The sequence below is a fragment of the Brachyhypopomus gauderio genome, chromosome 1 (assembly GCF_052324685.1).
Source record: "Brachyhypopomus gauderio isolate BG-103 chromosome 1, BGAUD_0.2, whole genome shotgun sequence".
NCBI lineage: Eukaryota > Metazoa > Chordata > Actinopteri > Gymnotiformes > Hypopomidae > Brachyhypopomus > Brachyhypopomus gauderio.
In genome coordinates this window covers 20048977-20073907 of record NC_135211.1, presented here as the reverse complement: position 1 = coordinate 20073907, position 24931 = coordinate 20048977, and the positions used below count along the sequence as shown (strand labels likewise).

At 43.8% G+C, this 24931-nt stretch overlaps 1 protein-coding gene across 2 annotated transcripts; it reads left to right on the top strand.

Annotated features, from left to right (window-relative positions):
* Positions 1–4195: 4195 nt before the first annotated feature.
* LOC143511013 (S-adenosylhomocysteine hydrolase-like protein 1) lies at positions 4196–24633 on the top strand. 2 transcript variants are annotated; one of them, XM_077000989.1, is made up of 17 exons: positions 4211–4735; positions 8093–8204; positions 8318–8461; positions 8633–8733; positions 9460–9562; positions 11438–11532; positions 11764–11870; positions 12347–12463; positions 12573–12636; positions 12910–12998; positions 13113–13183; positions 17136–17230; positions 19253–19351; positions 19456–19524; positions 19754–19832; positions 20210–20330; positions 22506–24633. In XM_077000989.1, the coding sequence occupies exons 1-17, from the start codon at positions 4559–4561 to the stop codon at positions 22510–22512; spliced, it is 1650 nt and encodes a 549-aa protein (XP_076857104.1). In that variant the 5' UTR covers positions 4211–4558; the 3' UTR covers positions 22513–24633. The 2 variants fall into 2 exon arrangements, 1 of the variants encoding a protein (XP_076857104.1); XR_013130134.1 differs by lacking the exons at positions 19754–19832; positions 20210–20330; positions 22506–24633 and adding an exon at positions 18575–18842 and having other exon boundaries at positions 4196–4735; positions 19456–19486.
* The last annotated feature ends 298 nt before the right edge of the window (positions 24634–24931 follow it).

Sequence of the window (24931 nt, the reverse complement as noted above, 5' to 3'; positions counted from 1 at the left end):
GGACGTTTGTTTTACGGTATTAACTTCGTTTCTCTGAATTTCCAGCTCATCCAAATCATTGTTTGTAAGCGTGACAAACCTTGGCTCATTGGAGGAATCAGGCTGGTCATTTATAGCTTCATCCTCCAGTTTCAGATCGAAACAAATGCTTTCGAAGCCAATAGATTTAACGAACTCCCTGTAATTCATTTTGATAATGTTGCTGCTTGTTTGTAGTTGCGCTGTTTGGCTTGTAAACGCTGCTTCGTTGCTAGGTTACCTGTATGTGGCGGAGTAATACATGGAGAGCTTCGGTTACAGTGCTATAACATGTAATATTGGCACTCCTAGATCGCCTCTCAGCCAATCACATTGTAGGGTCGGAACTAACTGTGGTATAATAGTACATATAGAACCGAGCTGTCGCGTCCAATGTAGCTGTTCCGCCCGCTCACCGCCAGGTGCCGCACGGCTGGCGGATGCGCTGGGTGCAGCGCGACTGGTCGACCGCTTGGGGGTAGTCCCTCTGGCGGGCGCGCGAGGTGCAGCTCGACTGTCCGACCGCTTGGGGGCCGTGTTGCGGACGGACGCGCGAGGTGCAGCGCGACTGTCTGACCGCTTGGAGCCCCTGCTTCGGGCAGACGCGCTTGGTGCAGCGCGGCTTGCGGCCCGGTTGGATGCAGCGAGACCGGCGGGGCTCGTGGCGACCCACCCCCTGGGTCCGCGGCCCCCTCCGTTACTAGGCCAGCCACCTCTGGGGCCGGTATCGGGGGTGGTGTCCATCTCCGGCTCCTCCTCCTCGGCCACGCTCCAGTCCGTGGACCGAGCGGGAGTCTCGCATCGGGAGTGCTCCATGGGCTCCTCCCCGCAGGAATCCCCACTCTCCGATGCGATCGAACTGTCCGGTCCGCTCCCGCCCCCCTTGTATACTGTCGGGAGCGAACACACTGACGGAGGGCTTTCCCCCTCGCTCTCCTCGCCGTAGTCGGAGGGAAGGGGACTGACGTCATCCCCCCGTAGCGAACGGTGCTCTCCAAGAAAACCGACGGGGAGTACCCCTCTGCCTCTGAGTCCACCTCTGTCTCCTCGCACTCAGATGGCGGAGCACTGACGTCTTCCTCCCCGTAGCAGACCGTGCTCCGTGAGCACACTGACGGGGAATACTCCTCCTCCTCGGAGTCCGTCCCCTCCGTCTCGCCCTCCGACGGTGGGAGACTGCCTTCCTCACCTCCGTAATCCACCGTGCTCTTCGAGCACATTGAGGGGGGATAGGACTCTTCCTCCTCTTCCTCGGGAGGGGTGAGGGAAAAGGCGCCCATGCTCACCAAAAACGGCTCATCGGTCTCTTCTTCCTCGGGGAAGACCGGGAGCAGTGCGCTATCCTCTCCCTGCTCTGCGCTCTCGGGCACCGGCACGGGAGAAGACGCGTGCGGGGGTTTGTTCCTGCCGCCTCTCACCGCCCGGTGCGGGGGCTCTAGGGACGCGGCGAGGTCCTGGTCCTTCCACATGCGGACCGCGGATTGGCGTAGGTTTTCTGCCATCTCCGCGTCCTTCGTTTCCCGAGCCGCGCAGAGCATGTACGCGCACACGGGTTTCCTCATCATCTCCTGCTTGGAGACGGGGGCTTCGTGGCGACGGACTGGGGAAGAGCCGTGGTGGTGACGGCTCTTCCTCTTCCCCTTGGGCGCCCGGTTGGCGTATCCAGGCATCCCTCTTTATATTTCGGCTCGTCTTTCTGTGACGTGCGGAGGAACGGACACGACACGTAGCAGATTGGGTGCAAACACGAACTTTACTGAACATAGAACACGTAGCTTCACTGCGGTGGCGCAAGCACATCAATGTGACACTCACACTGGCATGAAACTTGGACAAAGACGAGCACACGACACTGCGCGAACGCACATTAAATAGGTGAGTTACACAGACCCACGTGACCTCGAGACAAGGCACAGGTGTAACAAACGAACACGCTCACAAACAACCCACACCCACGGAAGTACAAACATGGACATAACAGCACGCAGACGACGTCATGACACGCCCACAGGGAAGGGTCCGGAGCTGTCACCGTGACAGTAACACTGACTAGAAGATATGGTTTACGAGGGCACACATCTACACAGACTGCTGGTAAATTGTGTAGGCCCTACTAGCCAGCCTTGCTAACTAGCAAAGTGTTGAAGTTGGCGTTAGTTAATATATAAATAGGATATAGCTGCTAAATTACTTGAATTCCCGTAGTTTAAGATTCACCAGTAGGAGGTAGTGTGACAGGGCTATGTCTGGAGTGTCAACTGTGGCGCTGCCCCTCAGATTGAGGGCAATAGTAACCACAAGTCTTTCCTTTCCCCTCATATTCTTTTGTCATCTTGTTCACACTGTTTACAGACCAGAAATGTAATACAAATATACAGAGTCCATTTACCAGGTTGTAATATTTTTACATGGATGTTAAATTTGTTGAAGTCATGTAGAAATTTGAACTTATTTTATAACTGCTGAACAAAAGACATGAAATGGTGGATTGTTCATTTTTGTGTGCACAAGTCTAAGTCCTTAGCATTCCATGTTGTGAATTGATCATTTTGACACTTAAAAAGGACCATTAGCATCTGTTTAGCAATTGTTAACGATATTACAGTTTTTCTCAGTTGATTTGGTTCATTTCTCAGATCAGAACTGAAAAACTCCATTCAATCTCCACATCTCCTTGTCTTTTGTACTTTTTGCAAATGGATAAGGACAATTGTCTGTTGTTTTTTACATTATCAGTTGCTTATGTCATGTTTATCAAAATGTGTTGTACGGATTGTCAGTTGAATTGTCTTACCCTCCAAAACATTTAGTCTTTAGGTCATCGCCTAGGTCATAATCTCTAAGGCATCATTTAACATTTATTTATTTCGTTTATTTTTTTCTTATATTTTGGTAATTTATCCTAATTTCATTAAATTGTTTGCAGGTGAACATTCAGTTACAGTAAGAAAGGGAATTGGTGAAGGCTTATGGTCTCAACCATAGGTCAGAGGTCTCTCTGCTGTAATGCTGCACACTGACCATTCTGACGTTATTCAATTTTTTGTTTTGCATTTTTGCATTATTATTACCATATAGGATATCAAGACTAGCTCATAGGGGTAGCAGAAGTTCCATTTTCACACAACAAGAGGAGGCTGTATGTGCTTAGGTTATTTTGAATGTGTAGAGTAAGTTTCTAATTTTGCAGTTTTTCCAGTCAGTTGTCCGTATTTTAATTTCAATCAGATTTGTTTTTGTCAACAAATTGCAGTGTACAATATTGCTGTACAAATTGATTCCACTGCAATTTCTTTCTATCAGTCTCCCACATAGTGATGTGTAACTTTGTGTTCTGTGTAAGTTTGTATTTTGTGTGTAACATATTGTTTCATTTGATATACCACAGAATGTGCAGCATTCTTGAAATCAAAAGCTTAGCTAGTTTCCATCAAAATATACTTGCAGTCTGCACTGACTGTGGCTTCAAGTTGCACTGACAACATGACTAAGTATTTTGACTGCCTTGTTCATAGGCAATGGCACACAGACTAGATACTCTGATGGCACTGAAAATTGGTTGACCTAAATATTTGCTTTTGGGGCAAAACCAAAGAATTTTGAGTGAAGTATTTGCTTTTGAAGGTATTTCATTGAGTTTAGCTGTTTGCTCTAACTGTTTTGAGAAATGCACTTGTGATGCCAATGTAAAACATGATGTGAGAAATAAACCAAATCGACTGAGAAAAACAGTAACATTTTTGCCTTAGGAATTAGTGTAAAGCTGTAGTTCCTGTAGCGTCTGATGAACCGGGAAGTCATTGCAGAGTAGCAGATAGTGCGAGTGTTCCTGGTCCTTGTATCAGTTGAATGTGCTTTTCCTGTGTAGTGGGTGGTTGTTGTCCACGCTGAGTTGCGAAAGGCATTAGGCACTCCCTATATAGTCTGAGAATGCAAGACTAATAGAACAGGAAAGACATTACTTCATGTTCGGCTGTATTGTATTATTATAAGATTTGGTCAGCTTACTAATAAAATGATATGTATGAATCTATTTCGTTTTTTACATCATATTTATGATGTATATTTGACTTTATGACTTAATAACTTGGTGCCTCATCTGTGGAGGAAATTTGTATTTATTTTTATATTTGAAATCGAATCTGAAACAACATAATGTGGCGTGTTTGGTACTAAATACATTTTAAATGTACATTGCTTTTTAGCAGACTAATTAATAGCAGTGTGGGGTTTTAAACTTCCATTAAGCGGCGCCATTGAACTTTGATTCGTTTCACTTTTTATTGCTGTGTGAGTTGCGGAGCAACTTCGATGAACTATGACAAGGGGGCGGGGCTTGACGGGATAACGACTGCTGTCAAAGTAACAGCGGCTAAATAACTAACCTATGCGAATGCTGGCGATTACATTGCATACGTAAGATTAATCCACACTTAAATACAGACAAACGTCAGAATTGTATTGTTTTAGGTATAAATCGGTGTGCAGCCAGAGCAAGTGGTAGTTTCGACTTTCTATAGAGTTGCGGAAATTGATTGCGATGTCAGATTTTGAAAGAGAGGCAAAGTTGGATGTGAAACAGGCTAGTAAGGAGGTGAAGGAGAGTGAAAACGTAGCCGAAAAATATTCTGCTATGACGGGGACCAAAAACAGCGATGTGACAACAGGAGAACTGTCTGCATTCAACACTGTGCCCTCCCACAAGCCTGGGAAGAAGGTAAGTCACTGCTATCGCTCAGCTGATGCATATATTACTTTAACCTAACTGATGTTTGTGAGACTGTGTTTATTATAGGCACATATCTGTACAAATAACCTAACTATAAAACTTGAGGACACTCAGCATCGCTGGGCATAAACAATGCGTCTCCAATCCATACTGCTTAGAGTTTCCTAAAACGCGCACATTTTAATGTTTCTATCTAGCAAAAGACTTGTAACTCATCTTCATGACTGCACACGATTTAAACACCTTGTAGAAGTACAGTGACCATTATTAGACTCTCTAGTTCCTTTTGTTTGTTGAATATGTGTTCTTCATGTCATTGTCCCAACATTTGTTGGGAGTTCTGTGGTGATGTGTTGTTGGACTGCAAGATCAGCGTTGGCCCACATATCTGTTGGCTAAATATTTTAAATTATATCAACTAGCAACGTGCCCTTAACAACTGGCCGTTGGACCGGTTGAGAGGGAGTTGAAAAAACTACCGTATCATAAACATTTTATGTAAAACCCAAAACAGGAAGTGCAGGGTTGGTCTTCATGTGAAGTATCTTTTCATAGTGTGTTTTTGACTTTCACAGCACAGAATTTGTTACACTACATTCCCCAAAATGTAACCAAACAAACAGCATGGCCGTCATTCTTGCAACACCGGGGTGTGATTTTTCTGGCATCCACGCAGCATTAATTTGTGAACAAACATGCTTAATGCGTAAATAAAGAACAAACTCTTTACATTTGTCCAGTGTGCAATACCAACAGTTTTTGTACAGCTTGTGGAAAAACATCCATCTGTCAGAGGTGTCAGTCAGGAAAGCTTTGACTGATCACTTCTTTTGCATTAATTAATTTGACAAAAAATTCATTTTCATAAATCACAGCTGGTATTGTTGAACTGATGTGGGAAAGGCCTGAGTCGTTCTCAGCAGGGTGTCTAGGCCCACTGTTAATCTGCTCTGTTCTCTCCAGACAAACTGTCCCGCTGTTTCCAAATGTCACAGGTTCTTTTTCAAAGTGGCTTGCAATTAATGTTTAAGGTTAAGAGTCTGCAGGGAGCCCTGGTGACAGTGACCCGTTCCTCTCAGTAATCCTCACAGTAAACTGGAATGTAGACTGCTGTGAATCCACTGTGCAAAGATCAATGGAGCATTGGCATACTCGGCCTGGGCAACCTCACATCGCTCCTATCTCCTGGAAGGTGTAGATGAGTACTTTCATCACAAATGAAGAACACTCAAGCACAGAACAGAACATCTTCATTTTCATTTTACATAATTACGTGTCATCCTCTGTGGGTGACCTGTCACTGCAGCATAATTTGATATGCATAGCCAATACTTGCAATGGCAAAGACAACCCAGGGCTGGCATGTTGTCTTTGACATCTGGAATTTATATATATCCATAGGATGGGGTAGATCTATAGGAAGGGGTAGATCCTCCTGGAATGGAACTTTGTACATTGTGTTACCCCCTCTGCTCACAGGCAGATTTGCTGTGAGTTTGCACTGTTCTGATAAACCTATGAGAAGCAATCTCTGCTGCGGTGTTGTTTAGTTTGGTGGAGGGGGATTATGGTGTGGGGTTGTTTAGTGTGGTGGAGGGGGGATTAGGCTGTGGGGTCACTTAGTGTGGTGTAGGGGGGATTAGGGTGTGGGGTCACTTAGTGTGGTGGAGGGGGGATTATGGTGTGGGGTCACTTAGTGTGGTGGAGGGGGGATTATGGTGCGGGGTTGTTTAGTGTGGTGGAGGGGGGATTAGGGTGTGGGGTTGTTTAGTGTGGTGGAGGGGGATTATGGTGTGGGGTTGTTTAGTGTGGTGGAGGGGGAATTATGATGTAGGGTCGTTTAGTGTGGTGTAGGGGGGATTATGGTGTGGGGTCGCCTAGTGTGGTGTAGGGGGGATTAGGGTGTGGGGTTGTTTAGTGTGGTGGAGGGGGGATTATGATGTGGGGTCGTTTAGTGTGGTGGAGGGGGATTAGGGTTTGGGGTCGCTTAGTGTGGTGGAGGGGGGATTAGGGTGTGGGGTTGTTTAGTGTGGTAGAGGGGGGATTATGGTGTGGGGTCGTTTGGTGTGGTGGAGGGGGGATTATGGTGTGGGGTCATTTAGTTTGGTGGAGGGAGATTAGGGTGTGGGGTTTAGTGTGGAAGGGGGATTATGGTGTAGGGTTGTTTAGTGTGGTGGAGGGGGGATTATGGTGTGGGGTCGCCTAGTGTGGTGTAGGGGGGATTAGGGTGTGGGGTCACATAGTGTGGTGGAGGGGGATTATGGTGTGGGGTCGTTTAGTGTGGTGGAGGGGGGATTATGGTGTGGGGTCGTTTAGTGTGGTGGAGGGGGATTAGGGTGTGGGTTCACTTAGTGTGGTGGAGGGGGGATTAGGGTGTGGGGTCGTTTAGTGTGGTGGAGGGGGGATTATGGTGTGGGGTCGTTTAGTGTGGTGGAGGGGGATTAGGGTGTGGGTTCACTTAGTGTGGTGGAGGGGGGATTAGGGTGTGGGGTCGTTTAGTGTGGTGGAGGGGGGATTATGGTGTGGGGTCGTTTAGTGTGGTGGAGGGGGAATTAGGGTGTGGGGCTGCTTAGTGTGGTGGAGTAGGATTATGGTGTGGGGTTGTTTTTCAGTAGTTGGCCTATGGCCTTTAGTTTCACTGAAGGGAGATCTTAATGCTTCAGCATGCCAAGACATTTTTTTTTTTTACAATTTTATGCTTCCATTTTTGTGGTAACAGGTTGGCAAAGGCTCTTTTCTATTCCACAATAGCTGGATTACACAAAGCAATGTCCATAAGTTATGGCTGAGTGAATTTGATGTGTAATAACTATAATGGAAGTTGTGAACTTGGCCCTTTCATCCGACATCAGCATCTCACAAATGCTCTTCTGAATGAATGGACAAAAATTCCCCCACACTCCAGAATCTTGTAGAAAGTTTTCTCAGAAGAGCGAAAGCTGTTAATGTCTATGGATTTAGGATGGGAAAAGCACCTATACATATTATAGGTGTAATGTGTGTATATACAGTATACCAATATTTTGTCCATATAAAACAAGTTGACTTCTAAATAGTAAATTCATTGAAGTGTTTCAAATCCCACCCAGGGTGAGGGCATGTTTCAAATCCCGCCCAGAGTGAGGGCGTGTTTCAAATCCCGCCCAAGCTGAGGGACCAGGACAATCTGATATGTTGAGGGAACAGGCTAATCTGATGTGCTGAGGGACCAGGCTAATCTGATATGCTGATAAGAGTGTCTCAATATCTCATATGTGTTACATATGTGTCTCATATGTGTTACATATATATATAGTTGCATGAACATTTGTCACCCCCCCTCCCCCTCTCATGTTACTTCTTTAGCAAATACAGTTTGTGGAAGACAATCAGGAGTTCAGTAAGTTCCCTACAAAGACTGGTCGTCGTTCACTCTCAAGGTCAATCTCCCAGTCGTCCACTGACAGCTTAAGCTCAGGTACATCATCTAATACGCACATGTCTCACATGTCTACACGCACACTTGCATTCAAAGTGCTTGACCTTTTTGTCTGTCTGCCCCCCACCCCCCCCCCCCCCCCCCCTCCTCAGCTGCCTCATACACAGACAGTTCTGATGATGAGACTTCACCACGGGACAAATCCCAGGCGAACTCAAGCGGCAGCAGCGATTTCTGTGTGAAGGATATCAAGCAGGCAGAGTTTGGACGAAGGGAGATTGAGATTGCAGAGCAAGGTGACTCAATTTAATTTAGCTAATTTTATTCACTATTTACTTTATTCTTCCTGCTCAGAATCAAAATACTAATCCAACAATTGTTAGAGCTTAACAATGCTACTTGTACCAAATCAGTTTCTGAATCTTGTTTCAATAATAGTGAACTTACACAGTCTTCGCAACCCCCAGATATGTCTGCTCTGATAGCACTGCGGAAGAGGGCTCAAGGAGAAAAGCCCTTAGCTGGAGCAAAGATCGTTGGCTGCACACACATCACAGCGCAGACCGCCGTACGTTCTGCACATATGTGTGGCCACATTGATGCACACACGAAACATGAATACAGAAGGAACACATGAAAGTCCAAATTTGTTTCAGTGTTTCCACATTTAATGGTCAAATATCTAGTTTTAGGCTGGCCAGTTCACCATCTCTGCAACATTTACGCAAACAAAAATTTGTAAAATAAATAAATAAATAAATAATTTCGGTCTAGTGAACAATTTGCATTTTATATGTCTTTAACCTGCACACTCGAATATCTTATTTATTATTGGTTTAGCAGTGCCACAAAGTCATCATAGTTCACTCACTGGCTTTGAAATTTATTGTCAAAGTCAGTTTTGCCTACATTATCCCCAGTTAATAACATGTTGAAAACAATCATAATGTACATGAACAGAACAGTTTGCATTTGAATAGTAGGAAAAAAATGTCTGTCTTCTCTACACAGAAATGAGAATAATAGAATATGGAATGAATAGAAATTAGCAGCAAAGAAAAAGGTGTTACTGACTGACATACTTACCCAATGCCAGTAAACACATCATGAACATCACTTACCCCGTACCAGTAAACAGTTCAGAGTGAAGGCACATTATCAACATTACTTGCTCCCTGCTATTTGATTTAATTGCTCAAATATAAGTAGGTGACCTGTTTCCTTCAACAGAATTCCATGCTATGGGAACTCATATGCAAACAGACATAAGTGGCTATTGTGTTTCTGCTTGCAGGTCCTGATTGAGACACTGGCAGCTTTAGGGGCTCAGTGCCGCTGGACAGCTTGTAATATTTACTCCACTCAGAATGAGGTGGCGGCAGCTCTGTCTGAGAGAGGTAAGATCGTAACCAGTTACCATGCTACTCCTCACCAGTAACACTGAAGTTAACTCTAACCAAGTAACAGTGATGCTCACATGATGCTAGTGTGATTAGCATGGTTTATTTTGGTTTTATCTTTGGCCAATCTCTGGGAATAGGCATGGGGCAGTTTAGCTGCTAGTTAGACCTCCAATGTTGGCTACAAGAAATGTGTTTTTTCCAATAACAAACCATCTGGAACCATCTGGAACCATCTGTCCTTTTATGGGAATGTTGATATCTACCCAGTAGACTTGGCTCACAGATTTAAAGTCAAAATGCGTTTTATTGTTCTAACCCAGTAGTACTGAGCTATGCCTGTAATCACTAGCAATCTGTAAACATAGCATCTCATACCATCTCATTTACCCTGCTACCCCTCCTCTGCACACCATTTGTTTAGCTTCACATCAACGCTGATGCCTTGTCCAGGATGTTTCAGAATTATGGTTATGAGGTTGAATGAACCTGAAAGGGGTTTTACCCCATTAGGTAACAGTGTCTGCTATTCGATGGGAGACCAATGAACAAATTGATGGAGCCTTGGCTAATCAGGAGAAGCCACATGCATGCAGGAAAGATCTACGTACCCGAGGAATTCAGAGATCATTTGATAGCTTGGGCACTCAACAGCTGCACTCTAATTACTGTTGGTGAGAATCCACCAGTTCACTACACTTTTGTAGCGAACGCTACCTGTTTGTTGTTGCCATAGAGGCAATCCCCAGCATCGCCTTGAGATAGCAAAATAAGAGCGGATAGCGCGATTGAAAAAAAAAAATCATAAAAAAAAAAAAAACACTTTTCAAAACAGCTCGCGGGCCACTATTTGAGTATGGGGGCTCTAGACTATGGTCAGCCTTTTTTTTATATATCGTGGTGTCAGTTAGCCTTAGCTCAGGTTATGACCCCACAGTAATGGACAGTGCAAACATAGTAATAAAGAATTAGGGAATACTGTGAGGCCTGTGAACTGCTACACCTATTGGCCCTGCTATAACTTCTGATGTTCCTGACATGGATGAGTGGATGAGGAGAAGCAAAAAGATGTGGGAGTGTTAGGGGTTAGGGTGAAGGTTAACCCTAACCCTAGCCCACCAGTGTATCAAGAAAACATCACAATGACCTTTCAAGGTTTTTAAAAGGGCTAATGAAGTTACTTACTGACTGGAATTACTGACTACTTCAGTATAAAGTATCCAGTGCTTTTTAAGTCTGGTTACACAACCCCTGGATGATGACACTTCTGTCCAGGTGATGCAATTGCACCTGGATACTAATGGTGTGTGTACATGCGGTGCAAGAGTTGCTGGATTCTCAGTGTTGAGAGGATGAGTTATAGCAGTGTAGTCAACTGGGAGGGTTGGGGTCCTGAGGAACAGTGCTGGGTGCCATCAAATGATATCCTGTATCCCAGCGGCACCCAAATAAACCAGCTGCTCATCCAAGTGGTCGTCCTTGAGGTGTGAACCGAAACTCCTGGCAGGTGTCCCGCAGAGCCCTGTACCCATCTCAGAGTCTTCAGGATGGGGTACTGTCAGGGAGACACAGGGCCTGGGGTGGCTGCACCAGTTGCATTGCCATCCGAAGCTTTTGCCAAATTTTACCCGTCTGTTTTCAGTAGAACTGGGTTTTATCTAAAAAAAAAAAGTAAATAAATAAAATCCATTAAAAAAATCAAAATCACCTGCTATCTTAGCACATTTAATTGGCATTTAATTTGTGTGCTATCTTAGAAATTTTAATTTATTGGTCTTTCGCATGCGTGCGTGTGTGTACGTGTGCATGCATGCGTGTGTGTTTGTGCGTGTGTTTGTGCATGCGTGTGTGTGTGTGTGTGCGTGTGTGTAGGTGTGTCAGTGTTTGCTTGGAAGGGAGAGTCAGAGGATGATTTCTGGTGGTGCATTGATCGCTGTGTCAGTGTGGAGGGCTGGCAACCAAACATGGTACATGCAGAACATACATTTTCTATATATCTCTCTAGCTGTTTCTCTCCCTCTTTCCTTACCTGTCTTTTTCTAGCCTGTATCATTTTTTTCGTTTTATTTCATAATCATCAGAATTAATTGGTTACTCACTTGTATGAATTGAAAATGTAATAGAGGCAACTACCCGGTCATATTATATCAATAACCAGTTATCTTTATTTATGTGTGTGTGTGTTTGTGTTCTGCTAGATATTGGATGACGGTGGAGACCTAACTCATTGGGTATATAAGAAATACCCAAATATCTTTAAAATGATCCGTGGCATTGTTGAAGAGAGTGTCACTGGAGTCCACAGGTGAAGAAAGATAAGGGAAATTCTGCAGCTTTGAATCCAATAAACAACTACAATTCACTAAACGAATACGCACAATACAGCTGAGATTCACTAAACGAATACGTACAATACAGCTGAGATTCACTAAACGAATACGTACAATACACCTGAGATTCACTAAACGAATAAGTACAATACACCTGAGATTCACTAAATGAATAAGTACAATACAGCTGAGATTCACTAAACGGATAAGTACACTACAGCTGAGATTTACTAAATGAACAAGTACAATACAGCTGATATTTACTAAATAAAATGTTTCATACAAACAAATTGAATGCAGGGTTTTGTTCCCAAACTATTTTTTTATATAATGCTGTGATTTATGTCAGTAATGCAGTATATCAGAACCGTGGATAGTTTTGTCTCTATTAAATTGAACATTACTGTAATTGTTCCTGTGTGTTTGTGTGTATGTGTGTGCACAACTGTAGACTGTACCAACTTTCTAAGGCAAGTAAGCTGTCTGTTCCAGCTATGAATGTGAATGACTCAGTGACAAAACAGAAGTTTGACAACTTGTACTGCTGTAGAGAATCAATTCTGGATGGGTAAGATAACCCTAACCCTAGATAATCCTAACCCAAACCCTATTCTGTGTTCCTATAATCTGCTTAAGGGTTTTGATTGCTTCTCCTGTGTAACTCTTCTTTGTGCAAGTCTGAAGAGGACCACAGATGTGATGTTTGGAGGGAAGCAGGTGGTAGTGTGCGGTTATGGAGAGGTACAACCCTAACCTTAGATGATGCAGCCCTTCATGACCCTATCCCATAACCCTATATAACTTTTAACAGTAGATGACCCTGATCCTAGCCCTATATGACCTAACCATAAAAACTCCTGTGCAAATGCTCGTGTGCCACATGTTCTTAGAACTTTAACGTCACCATTTTGCTTAGAATGGTGCAGCTATAAGTGTGTGTGTGTGTGTGTGTGTGTGTGTGTGTGCGCGTGTGTGCGCGTGTGTGCGTGCGTGTGTGCGTGCGTGCATGTGTAGGTCGGTAAGGGATGCTGTGCAGCACTGAAAGCTCTTGGAGCCATTGTCTACATCACTGAGATAGACCCTATTTGTGCTTTGCAAGCCTGGTAAGAGTAGAAAACACACACACACACACACACACACACACACACACACACACACACACACACACACACACTTGTATACATAAACGTATATGCTCATGTATTTTACGTGTGCAGTATGGATGGTTTCAGAGTTGTCAAGCTGAGCGAGGTGATTCGTGCAGTGGATGTCATCATCACATGCACTGGTATGTGAGAGTTCTGTTCTAAACATGACACTGCACCACAGACTCATAAGAAGAATCACTTTATTATAAATCAACCTGTTTGAGGTCTTATTTCTCTATATAAGAAAAACTGTTTTCATTAGTGGTACTTATGTTTGCTGAATGATTTCTTTGTTTTGCATCATCTTGCAACATGCAGACACACACCACAACATTTGTTTCATGAGGAAGTACATGAGGTAAATTTCTAAAAAAAACTAAGTTGGTACAAATGCACACAAACAGATCTTGGACAAAATAACACAGAGACTTGTACTAGCTTATTCCAGTCTGTCTCAGATTGCACACTTTTGTAGTTATCAAAAATACACAGAAAACAATGATATACAGTATATCACTACGTATCGATACTGACTATATCAATACTGAATATATATCACTACATATCACTACATTGACTAACATTATGCACAGGTAGATTATGCACAGATACACTATGCAAAGTGGGTTGTCCCAACAGTGTGTTTCTTCACAGTTCACAGCCTTAGTGACTCATCTTAGTTGACAAAGAAAACAGCAGGAGGGTTGTGTGGACTTAAGGCTGGAAAAACACATTACCAGGCCGTTCTGCAAATAGTGAACAGGGCAGTTCTGACTGTAGCCCGTTTTACACCAGTCTGCAGTCCACACAATCTGGGTTAGGGTCCAAAAGAACCAGGATGTTGAGAAAACTGCCATCTGTAGACCCTAACCCTTAACTCTAACCCTAATCTGCCATCTGTAAACACTGCACAGCACTTGACAAGCGTTCCTGTACTTGCAGAAGAGGGAGAAACAAAAAGGCAAACACAGGGGATTATGGAGTGTGTAACGGGAAGGTGCAGTGTGTGAAGGTGTAGTGGGCGTGTGGCAGTGGACGTGCTGCAGTGGGTGAGTGGTAGTGGATGTGTTTCAGTGGGTGAGTGGTAGTGGGTGTGTTGCAGTGGGTGAGTGGTAGTGGTGTGTTTCAGTGGGTGAGTGGTAGTGGGTGTGTTGCAGTGGGTGAGTGGTAGTGGTGTGTTTCAGTGGGTGAGTGGTAGTGGGTGTGTTGCAGTGGGTGAGTGGTAGTGGTGTGTTTCAGTGGGTGAGTGGTAGTGGGTGTGTTTCAGTGGGTGAGTGGTAGTGGGTGTGTTGCAGTGGGTGAGTGGTAGTGGGCGTGTTGCAGAAGGCGTGTGGTAGTGGGTGTGTTGTAGTGGGTGAGTGGTAGTGGGTGTGTTTCAGTGGGTGAGTGGTAGTGGGTGTGTTTCAGTGGGTGAGTGGTAGTGGGTGTGTTGCAGTGGGTGAGTGGTAGTGGTGTGTTTCAGTGGGTGAGTGGTAGTGGGTGTGTTGCAGTGGGTGAGTGGTAGTGGTGTGTTTCAGTGGGTGAGTGGTAGTGGGTGTGTTGCAGTGGGTGAGTGGTAGTGGTGTGTTTCAGTGGGTGAGTGGTAGTGGGTGTGTTTCAGTGGGTGAGTGGTAGTGGGTGTGTTGCAGTGGGTGAGTGGTAGTGGGCGTGTTGCAGAAGGCGTGTGGTAGTGGGTGTGTTGTAGTGGGTGAGTGGTAGTGGGTGTGTTTCAGTGGGTGAGTGGTAGTGGGTGTGTTGCAGTGGGTGAGTGGTAGTGGGTGTGTTGCAGAAGGCGTGTGGTAGTGGGTGTGTTGTAGTGGGTGAGTGGTAGTGGTGTGTTGCAGTGGGTGAGTGGTAGTGGTGTGTTGCAGTGGGTGAGTGGTAGTGGGTGTGTTTCAGTGGGTGAGTGGTAGTGGTGTGTTGTAGTGGGTGAGTGGTAGTGGTGTGTTGTAATGGGTGAGTGGTAGTGGGCGTGTTGCAGAAGGCGTGTGGTAGTGGGTGTGTTGTAGTGGGTGAGTGGTAGTGGTGTGTTGTAGTGGGTGAGTGGTAGTGGGTGTGTTTCAGTGGGTGAGTGGCAGTGAGCATGTTGCAGTGGGTGAGTGGTAGTGGGTGTGTTGCAGTGGGTGAGTGGTAGTGGGCGTGTTGCAGAAGGCGTGTGGTAGTGGGTGTGTTGTAGTGGGTGAGTGGTAGTGGGTGTGTTTCAGTGGGTGAGTGGTAGTGGGTGTGTTTCAGTGGGTGAGTGGTAGTGGGTGTGTTGCAGTGGGTGAGTGGTAGTGGGTGTGTTGCAGTGGGTGAGTGGCAGTGAGCATGTTGCAGTGGGTGAGTGGTAGTGGTGTGTTGTGGGTGAGTGGTAGTGGTGTGTTGTGGGTGAGTGGTAGTGGGCGTGTTGTAGTGGGTGAGTGGTAGTGGTGTGTTGTAATGGGTGAGTGGTAGTGGTGTGTTGTAATGGGTGAGTGGTAGTGGGTGTGTTGCAGTGGGTGAGTGGCAGTGAGCATGTTGCAGTGGGTGAGTGGTAGTGGTGTGTTGTAATGGGTGAGTGGTAGTGGGCGTGTTGCAGAAGGCGTGTGGTAGTGGGTGTGTTGTAGTGGGTGAGTGGTAGTGGTGTGTTGCAGTGGGTGAGTGGTAGTGGGCGTGTTGTAGTGGGTGAGTGGTAGTGGTTGAGTGGTAGTGGGCGTGTTGCAGAAGGCGTGTGGTAGTGGGTGAGTGGTGGTGGGTGTGTTGTAGTGGGTGAGTGGTAGTGGTGTGTTGCAGTGGGTGAGTGGTAGTGGGCGTGTTGTAGTGGGTGAGTGGTAGTGGTTGAGTGGTAGTGGGCGTGTTGCAGAAGGCGTGTGGTAGTGGGTGAGTGGTAGTGGGCGTGTTGTAGTGGGTGAGTGGTAGTGGTTGAGTGGTAGTGGGCGTGTTGCAGAAGGCGTGTGGTAGTGGGTGAGTGGTGGTGGGCGTGTTGTAGTGGTTGAGTGGTAGTGGGCGTGTTGTAGTGGTTGAGTGGTAGTGGGCGTGTTGCAGAAGGCGTGTGGTAGTGGGTGAGTGGTAGTGGGCGTGTTGTAGTGGGTGAGTGGTAGTGGTTGAGTGGTAGTGGGCGTGTTGCAGAAGGCGTGTGGTAGTGGGTGAGTGGTGGTGGGCGTGTTGTAGTGGTTGAGTGGTAGTGGGCGTGTTGCAGAAGGCGTGTGGTAGTGGGTGAGTGGTAGTGGGCGTGTTGTAGTGGGTGAGTGGTAGTGGGCGTGTTGTAGTGGGTGAGTGGTAGTGGTTGAGTGGTAGTGGGCGTGTTGCAGAAGGCGTGTGGTAGTGGGTGAGTGGTAGTGGGTGTGTTGTAGTGGGTGAGTGGTAGTGGTTGAGTGGTAGTGGGCGTGTTGCAGAAGGCGTGTGGTAGTGGGTGAGTGGTAGTGGGTGTGTTGTAGTGGGTGAGTGGTAGTGGTTGAGTGGTAGTGGGCGTGTTGCAGAAGGCGTGTGGTAGTGGGTGAGTGGTAGTGGGCGTGTTGTAGTGGGTGAGTGGTAGTGGTTGAGTGGTAGTGGGCGTGTTGCAGAAGGCGTGTGGTAGTGGGCTTGTGGTAGTGGTTGAGAGGTAGTGGGCGTGTTGCAGAAGGTGTGTGGTAGTGGGTGAGTGGTAGTGGGCGTGTTGTAGTGGGTGAGTGGTAGTGGTTGAGTGGTAGTGGGCGTGTTGCAGAAGGCGTGTGGTAGTGGGTGAGTGGTAGTGGGCGTGTTGTAGTGGGTGAGTGGTAGTGGGCGTGTTGCAGAAGGCGTGTGGTAGTGGGTGAGTGGTAGTGGGCGTGTTGTAGTGGGTGAGTGGTAGTGGTTGAGTGGTAGTGGGCGTGTTGCAGAAGGCGTGTGGTAGTGGGTGAGTGGTAGTGGACGTATCCCTCAGGTTGGGTTCCTGGCACTGACAAATGTCAGTAATTAACCCCAGTGTTCTGCTGCATCAGCAGTGCTCTCAGTGGTCATGCAGAAAAAAATTTATTTCTATCCTTATAGGCAGCTTATAGTTAAACTTTAATATTATGTGTTAGTTATGTTTAATATTTAATATTATGTGTTATTTAGGTTTCTGGTATGTTAATATTAACTTATTAGTGTTTGTTAAGGGAATCCTAATGCAAAGAAGTTTATTGTGTGTTATAGGAAATAAAAATGTTGTGAGCAGAGAGCATCTGGACCGCATGAAAAATGGAGTGATTGTGTGTAACATGGGACATTCCAACACTGAGATCGATGTGGTGAGTCATATGTGAAATTAAATGAAATGAAATGTGCCATATTTGTCAATTGTGATTTTCACCTCAATCGAAATTTCTCCTCCGCATTTACCCATCTGTGCAGTTAACACACAGACACACACATTAGTGATTACTAGGGGTCTGTGGTGCACACGTGCCCAGCACCCGGGGAGCAGTTGGGGTTAGGTGCCTTGCTCAAGGGCATCTCAGTCATGATGACCTCAGTCTTGGGAATCGAACCCACGACCCTCCGGTCACAAGACCGGATCCCTAACCACCAGACAATGACGGCCCCATATGCACGGCTGTGTGTGTTTGAAGGGTTTGAATACTCTGCCTTTCACTTCCTATAGGAAAAAATGTCTGGGACACGTCTAACCCTGACCCTAAACTCTAACCCAAACCCTAAACCAGGGATGGGCAACTTCCATGATAAAGAGGGCCAAACATTTTCAGCACTATTATTGGAGGGCCACATGACCACGCACTTCAAATAATTGGATATGAAAGACACTACAAATTATTCTCAGTAAGAACACATTTTAAATGAATTCAGATCTGTATGTTTATTGCACCAACATACATCTATTTTCTGCATATAAATGCATTAACATGTCCTTAATAAGCAACAAAGACTAAACATTTGCTTAATAAAAAAGTGCAAAAAGGAATTTGAACTCCTTCATATCAAAGAACTGTAATGCGTAGCACGCTGCGGAGCGAGGAGGTGGACACAAACGCTGAGAAGAGCGAGTAGTTATTATACAGTGTACATTTGCAATATCTACAGACCATTTAGCAATTAACTAAAACCTTTGTAGCTATAAACTTTAATGGTAAAACTCAGTTTACATGCTACTGTGAAACAGAACCCCCGCGTTCCGCCATGTTTGAAAACGCTGGGAAGCTGGTGGGGTGGGCGTGGCTTGGTCCCAGAGGCGGTCTCAGAGCTCTGTGTCAGTCCGGAATCAGTGACCAATGGAGATTGCAGAGGAACGCCTTCATCTAAGACCCTCCCACACGTGAAATGTGTTCCAAAAGTCAGAAGCAAAAAACGAAGCAGAAGAACAGAGAGATTCCAGAAGCAAAAGACCTTACTGGGAAAATCCAAAAAAACAAAAACAATGGAACCAAAAACTTGTCAAAATGCAAACGAAAATAAGTTTCAAATAACCAATTATATTAAAAAAATATACTTTTGATATATTTTTTTCTGTTTTGCATTCATAACATATACTTTCTGCTCTTGGATTTACTTTTGCTTTTGTGGAACTATTGAAACAAAAATCACACCATAAGCGAGATTTAATAAGGGGAATTTCATAGGCAAAGTCGTTTGTACAGGCACAGGTCAAAACGGGAGAGCCGTCCAAGTGGTCAACAGGACAGGCAGGAGTCGTAACAGGAGAGCCATACACAACGGAGACAGAAAATACCAGAACAGCGATGACAGATAATCCACAAAACCGAACAAACCACAAATAACCGAGAACGGGCGAAACACAGAGATACAAGTACACAGGACAACTAGACACAGCTGAACACAATGACAACACGGGCGTGGCAGACAGAGGGAAACCAGGACAACAGACACGCAGGGCGGGATAACCAGGCAAGGAACAACACCGACACGGGAGAGGGGGGCGTAGCCCTACGTGACAAGAACAAAAAAGTCCTGCTCTATCAGTTTTTTTTCTTTTAATTATTCAGTTATTATTGATCTATTTGCGGGCCGCACTGAGTGAGGACGCGGGCCGCCAGTTGCCCATCCCTGCCCTAAACCTAACTTTAACTCTAACCCTAAACACTAACTCTAACCCTAAACCCTAACTCTAACCCCAAGCCTAACTTTAATCCTAAATAACAACTAACCTGTTACTGGGGAAAAACACTGTAAGTTTCATATCGGTGCTAACAGTTGAGACCATATGTATGGCAAGGCTATATGTGTGTATGTGTATGTGTATTTGTGTCTGTGGTGGTAAAGATGTGGTGGTGAAGATGGTCTCCTTTGTCATCCAGGCTAGCCTGCGAACCCCTGAACTTACCTGGGAAAAGGTACGCTCACAGGTTGATCATGTGATCTGGCCAGATGGCAAGAGGGTCGTTCTACTGGCAGAGGTGCGCTGACATTGCACACAGTTTTGTGTAGCATGTACACCGTGGACAGTGTGAGTGCAGATGAGTGTGTGGTGTTACTGTTTGTTTCCTGAATATCTTCCCAGGGGAGGCTGCTCAACCTGACCTGCTCCACTGTACCTACCTTTGTTCTGTCAATCACCGCAACAACACAGGTGAGAGAGAGAGAGAGAGAGAGAGAGAGAGAGAGAGAGAGAGAGAGAGAGAGAGAGAGAGAGAGAGAGAGAGAGAGAGAGAGAGAGAGAGAGAGAGAGAGAGAGAGAGAGAGAGAGAGAGAGAGAGAGAGAGAGAGAGAGAGAGAGAGAGAGAGAGAGATTATGTTTGTCTTAACTGGGGAAAGGGGTCTTTGATTTGTGTGTGTGTGTGTGTGTGTGTCCTGTTTAGGCTCTGGCTCTGATAGAGCTGTATAATGCTCCAGAAGGTCGCTACAAGCAGGATGTTTACCTGCTTCCTAAGAAAATGGGTAAGCAACTCACATAAAGGTGACATGCATTAGTACGTGCCACATGCTGGAGGATGCAAAATGTTAGTATCCTCCTAGCAGCCCTGAGTGAAGTGTGTTGGTGTTGTGTGTAAAGCCTTTTGTGTCTGTCCTGTGTGTGTGTGTGTGTGCGTGTGTGTGCGTGTGTGTGCGCATGCGTGTGTGTGTGTGTGTGTGCGTGTGTGGGCATGCGTGTGTGTGTGTGCGCGCATGCATGCGTGTGTATGTGTGTGTACACGTGTATGTTTGTGTGTGTGTGCACATGTTTGTATGTGCATGTTTGTGTGTGTGTGTGTGTGTGTGTGTGTGTGTGTGTGTGTGTGTGTGTGTGTGCGCACATACATGCATGTTCTTTGCAGATGAATATGTTGCCAGTTTGCACTTGCCAACCTTTGACGCCCACCTGACTGAGTTGTCTGATGAGCAGGCCAAGTATCTGGGTCTCTGTAAGAATGGGCCCTTCAAACCCAACTATTACAGGTACACAAGCTACAGTTACAAATGGAGTCTCACTACTATTACACAATCTACCATGGTTACACAGGTCATTTTGCATGAAAGATGTCCTAGTTTTACTTTTCCTTTTCATTTTTTTAGTAAATATATCTTAGCTATTCTGACCTACAGTATTCAAGACATAAAAAGTATTCAAACACTTGCTCTATAATGCATATTTACATAGATGGTCTAAGTGTGTGCATAATGTATTATGTTAAATGCATTCCATTACATTACAGTAATAATAGAACGTTGCACTTAGTAAGTGGTATAAGATGCATACTGCACATGTAAATGTTTACATTCCTGCTATACAGTACGAGTGAATCAGTACTTTCACCACTAGCCATCAATTAACTTGTGTACACAATTGCCCTTTAGAGTTAATTGTGAAACTAACTTAAATTGCTAGATATGAACATATAGATGCATTATAGATACCAACATATAGATGCATTTTATATACCTTATTGCATTATAGATATGCTTTATTTTAACTAGAAACAAGGTAATGTTAAACATCAAACATATCTTTCCTATTATTACTATCAGCTAACAATATAGCTTGATGTATAATTTGATATATAGCAAGATTGTGCCAAATACAATTCATTATAGAATTAAAGCTAATATACAATAATTGCAATAATAATTTTTGTATTAAGCTTCAGCATGTAAAGGTTGAAAAGGTTAATAAAACATCTTTAATGACTCTTCAAACTTTAGTTCAGACTTTAGTTCACTCTACAAACAAGCAACAAGGAGAAGAGCCAGCAGCTCTTTGTGGTCTAAGCAGGGAAGTGGAATGTCCATTGTCTATGAATGTCCATGAAGAGACTCGTCTATGAATGTCCATGAAGAGACTCGTCTATGAATGTCCATGAAGAGACTCTTCTATGAATGTTCATGAAGAGACTTGTTTGTGCATGTCCATGAAGAGACTCGTCTGTGAATGTCCATGAAGAGACTTGTTTGTGCATGTCCATGAAGAGACTTGTTTGTGCATGTCCATGAAGAGACTTGTTTGTGCATGTCCATAAAGAGACTCGTCTGTGAATGTCCATGAAGAGACTAGTCTGTGAATTTCCTTGAAGAGACTTGTCTGTGAATGTCCATGAAGAGACTCGTCTGTGAATGTCCATAATAATAATAATAATAATAATAATAATAATAATAATAATAATGACATTTTATTTGTAAAGCGCCTTTCTGGACACCCAAGGACACTGTACACACAGGAAAAATAAGATACAATTAAAAATACAGATAAATATGCATAAAAATATAGGATACCACTACAATCTACAAATCTCATCCACATGCCACTTTTAAAAGATGAGTTTTAAGACCTGCTTTAAAAATATCTAAAGATGAACAAGCCCGCATTTCATCAGGGAGCTCATTCCACAGCATTGGACCCACGACACAGAATGCTCTTTTCCCATGGGAACTTAACTTAAAGGGCGGAACCACAAGCAAGTGTTGGCTTGAAGATCTAAGTGTACGCATCGGGGAGTATGGCTGGAGTAACCTACTTAAGTAGGAAGGAGCAAGGTCATGCAGGGATTTAAAAACCAACACTAGCAGTTTGTACTGGATGCGAAATTGCACTGGAAGCCAATGAAGGTGACACAGTACCGGAGTAATATGCTCCCAAGATCTTTTATGGGTAAGCACCCTCGCAGCTGAATTCTGCACATACTGCAGCTTGCTCAAAGCCCGCGCATGGAGGCCATACAACATACAACATACATACAGCATTGGAGTAATCAAGTCGGCAAGTGACAAACGCATGAATCAAGGTCTCAGCAGCAGCAAAGGGCGTCCATGAAGAGACTCATCTGTGAATGTCCATGAAGAGACTCGTCTGTGAATGTCCATGAAGAGACTCGTCTGTGAATGTCCATGAATCTACAGAATAGACATTTCATTTCATTTCATGGCACATTTCATTTCAAGAGGCTCGTCTGTGAATGACTATGAAGAGGCTTGTCTGTGAATGACTATGAAGAGGCTTGTCTGTGAATGACCACGAAGAGGCTCGTCTGTGAATCTACAGAATAGACCTTCTTGCTTCACCCAGTTCTGTTTTTTTTACTGACTCTGCAAAGATGTTTGATAGAGTGGCTAATATTTCTCCTTCTCCCTGTTCTACAGGTATTAGGACTGTGCTGCAGACAAGACGTTAAAGACACGATTTTTAATGGAGATGAACTGGTTGAGTTTTTATCTTATTTTTGCTCTTTATAGATTGTTTTGCCTGATTTTTGTTTTTTTTCACCGCCTAACTGTAGAACCTGCAGTGTCCAATCAGAAACATTATCCTGATACAATTATGTCTTTGTTTCTGTCTGTTCTTGTCTGGTTTACTGTGAAAACAACCATGTGATGAGTGGTATGTGTGATAATACAGTAGGCCAAATGAACCATTTAAATTAAGTTGATTTTTACTTCTGTGTGTGTTTCAGTACAAACAACCCAGTCAAGTGGTTGAACCTGCAGGTGTCTTTTTGGCACTCTGTAAATGGACAGTAATTATGGGATTATCATTTCTCATCTTGTGTATTAATATGTTTTTTTATGTCACCTACTTGACAGAGCTGTAGTCTGTTTAGCAGCACATTATTTTTATACATAAATATGCCCAAACTTTCTGTTCAACATTCTACACTTTTGTCCATGCAGTACGTTTTGTTTCACTGTTGGATTCTTAACATCTGGATGATATGTTTCCTACACTGGCCTTCACCATTTCTGAAACACAGAGGAAATACAGTAAATGGAACTATGGTGTAACCAGCAAGGCATTCAAAAACAAAACTCTTCTTTTGAAGATATCTAATAGCATGGTTTGTTATCTACATAGAGAACTGCTTTTCTACAACTGAAATGTAACTTCATTGAATTTTAAAGAAAAGTTAGGTTCTCTATTCAGAGAAATTACAACGAGAATTTAAAGTTTGATATCTTGAGGGGTCATAGGTTCTCTTATACATCCAGGACAGGTCAGGGCATACAGGACATGTTACACATGCACCTTACTTTCTATGCACAGAATGATTGTGTTCATGCTGATTCAACGTTCTTGCCAATTCAGTGAACATAGTCTACAGTGGATAATGGGTAAAGCAACTCCAGCAATACACTTTTATCAACTTGGCTTCATTCTTGAGCCTGGATGCTTACAAACAATAGTTTTTTAACCTAGCTAGCCAGAGTAGGCATTCACACACTTCTACAACCCGACTAATATAGATTTATGCATTATTTCTGAAAGAACTTGAAGTCTGTATAGCAGCACATATTTTTTGTATTCATAAATATGTCCTCAGAAAAAACTCATTATCCTAAGAAAATTAGTTAAATCATTAACTAATCTTTAAATCATTGATATTAACATGCACAGTGCTTACTGATCATATAATCAAGGAGTAATACTACATATAATCAAGTAGTACTACATATAAGCCTTCTATAAACCTTACGTTTATTGTCAGTTATTTTATGCCATTAGTTACTGTCTATCTTGTCATATGAGTCAAGTTGTTGGAAAATCAATTCAAATGTGTTAACGCTTCCAGATTCCCAAGACACAAATCTTTTGTTTTCTAAAATAAAAATCTGTAATAAAGGTGCTTGTGAAATTTCCTCAGTATGTTCCCAAGTATGATTCTAATTTTACATCGAAATGCTCTTCTCGGGTCATGTCCGAGTTAAAATTCAACACCAGGTATCGAGTACATCTCATCCCAAATGTCAAGGAGTATTAGACAGATTCTGTTTTTTTTTGTGGACTTTTAAAAATATGCTGCTGTCTTCATTTGTCAGTAAAGGTTGGGATGAGTGTGCTCCCTTACTGATGTTTGCAATATGTGGTCATGTTCAAGAGTAATGGGTGTTAATTCTGAATTCTCTAGTTTTTGGTCATGAAGTTCATGGTTCCTTCAAATTGATATTTGAGGAATGGTTAACTCCTGATTCAACAAAATCCTCAGTAACAAAATCCTCTATCTTTGGATAAGTTCATACACACTCTGTGAACGGTTAAAAGCCTCTTGCATCGAAGCTATATAGAACTTCACCATGGCTCAGGAATTTATGAAAGGAAAATTTGACTTTGATACAGTCTGTTAATCTTCTGAGATAGCAGATAAAGTGTATTTGACTGGTTCACTGCTTTGGACAAGTTGTTTTGGTATATATGTAGTTAAACAAAATTGTTCTCCATAAGGTATGTTGTGAGTTTGCCTGAATAAAGACATAAATCCCTTGTTTGTCAGATTAATATGTTCAAGCCTTATGTTGACTGCAATGATTACATCTTATTATATCTCATTCTTTGCTCTGTTCAAGTTCTTTTACCATAATGTTAGAGTACCCTCCAGAACAACATGGCCCATGTTTAGGTAGAAACTGCATTTCTACTGCCAGATAACCAAATTCATAAGCACTGAAACAATTGTCTACCAACTGCTCAGTCCATTAGTTGACTGATACCCATCTGCTGTACGTACCTGTACTTGGCTTTTAGAGCATGATATTGATGTTTATTTGGATAATTATCTTGTACAATATTGTACAAG

Coding starts and splice junctions, on each gene's coding strand:
- LOC143511013 (XM_077000989.1), top strand. CDS start 4,559: ATGTCAGATTTTGAAAGAGAGGCAAAGTTGGATGTGAAACAGGCTAGT. Junction 8,205..8,317: donor CACTGACAGCTTAAGCTCAG/GTACATCATCTA, acceptor CCCCCTCCTCAG/CTGCCTCATACACAGACAGT. Junction 11,871..12,346: donor AGTGTCACTGGAGTCCACAG/GTGAAGAAAGAT, acceptor GCACAACTGTAG/ACTGTACCAACTTTCTAAGG.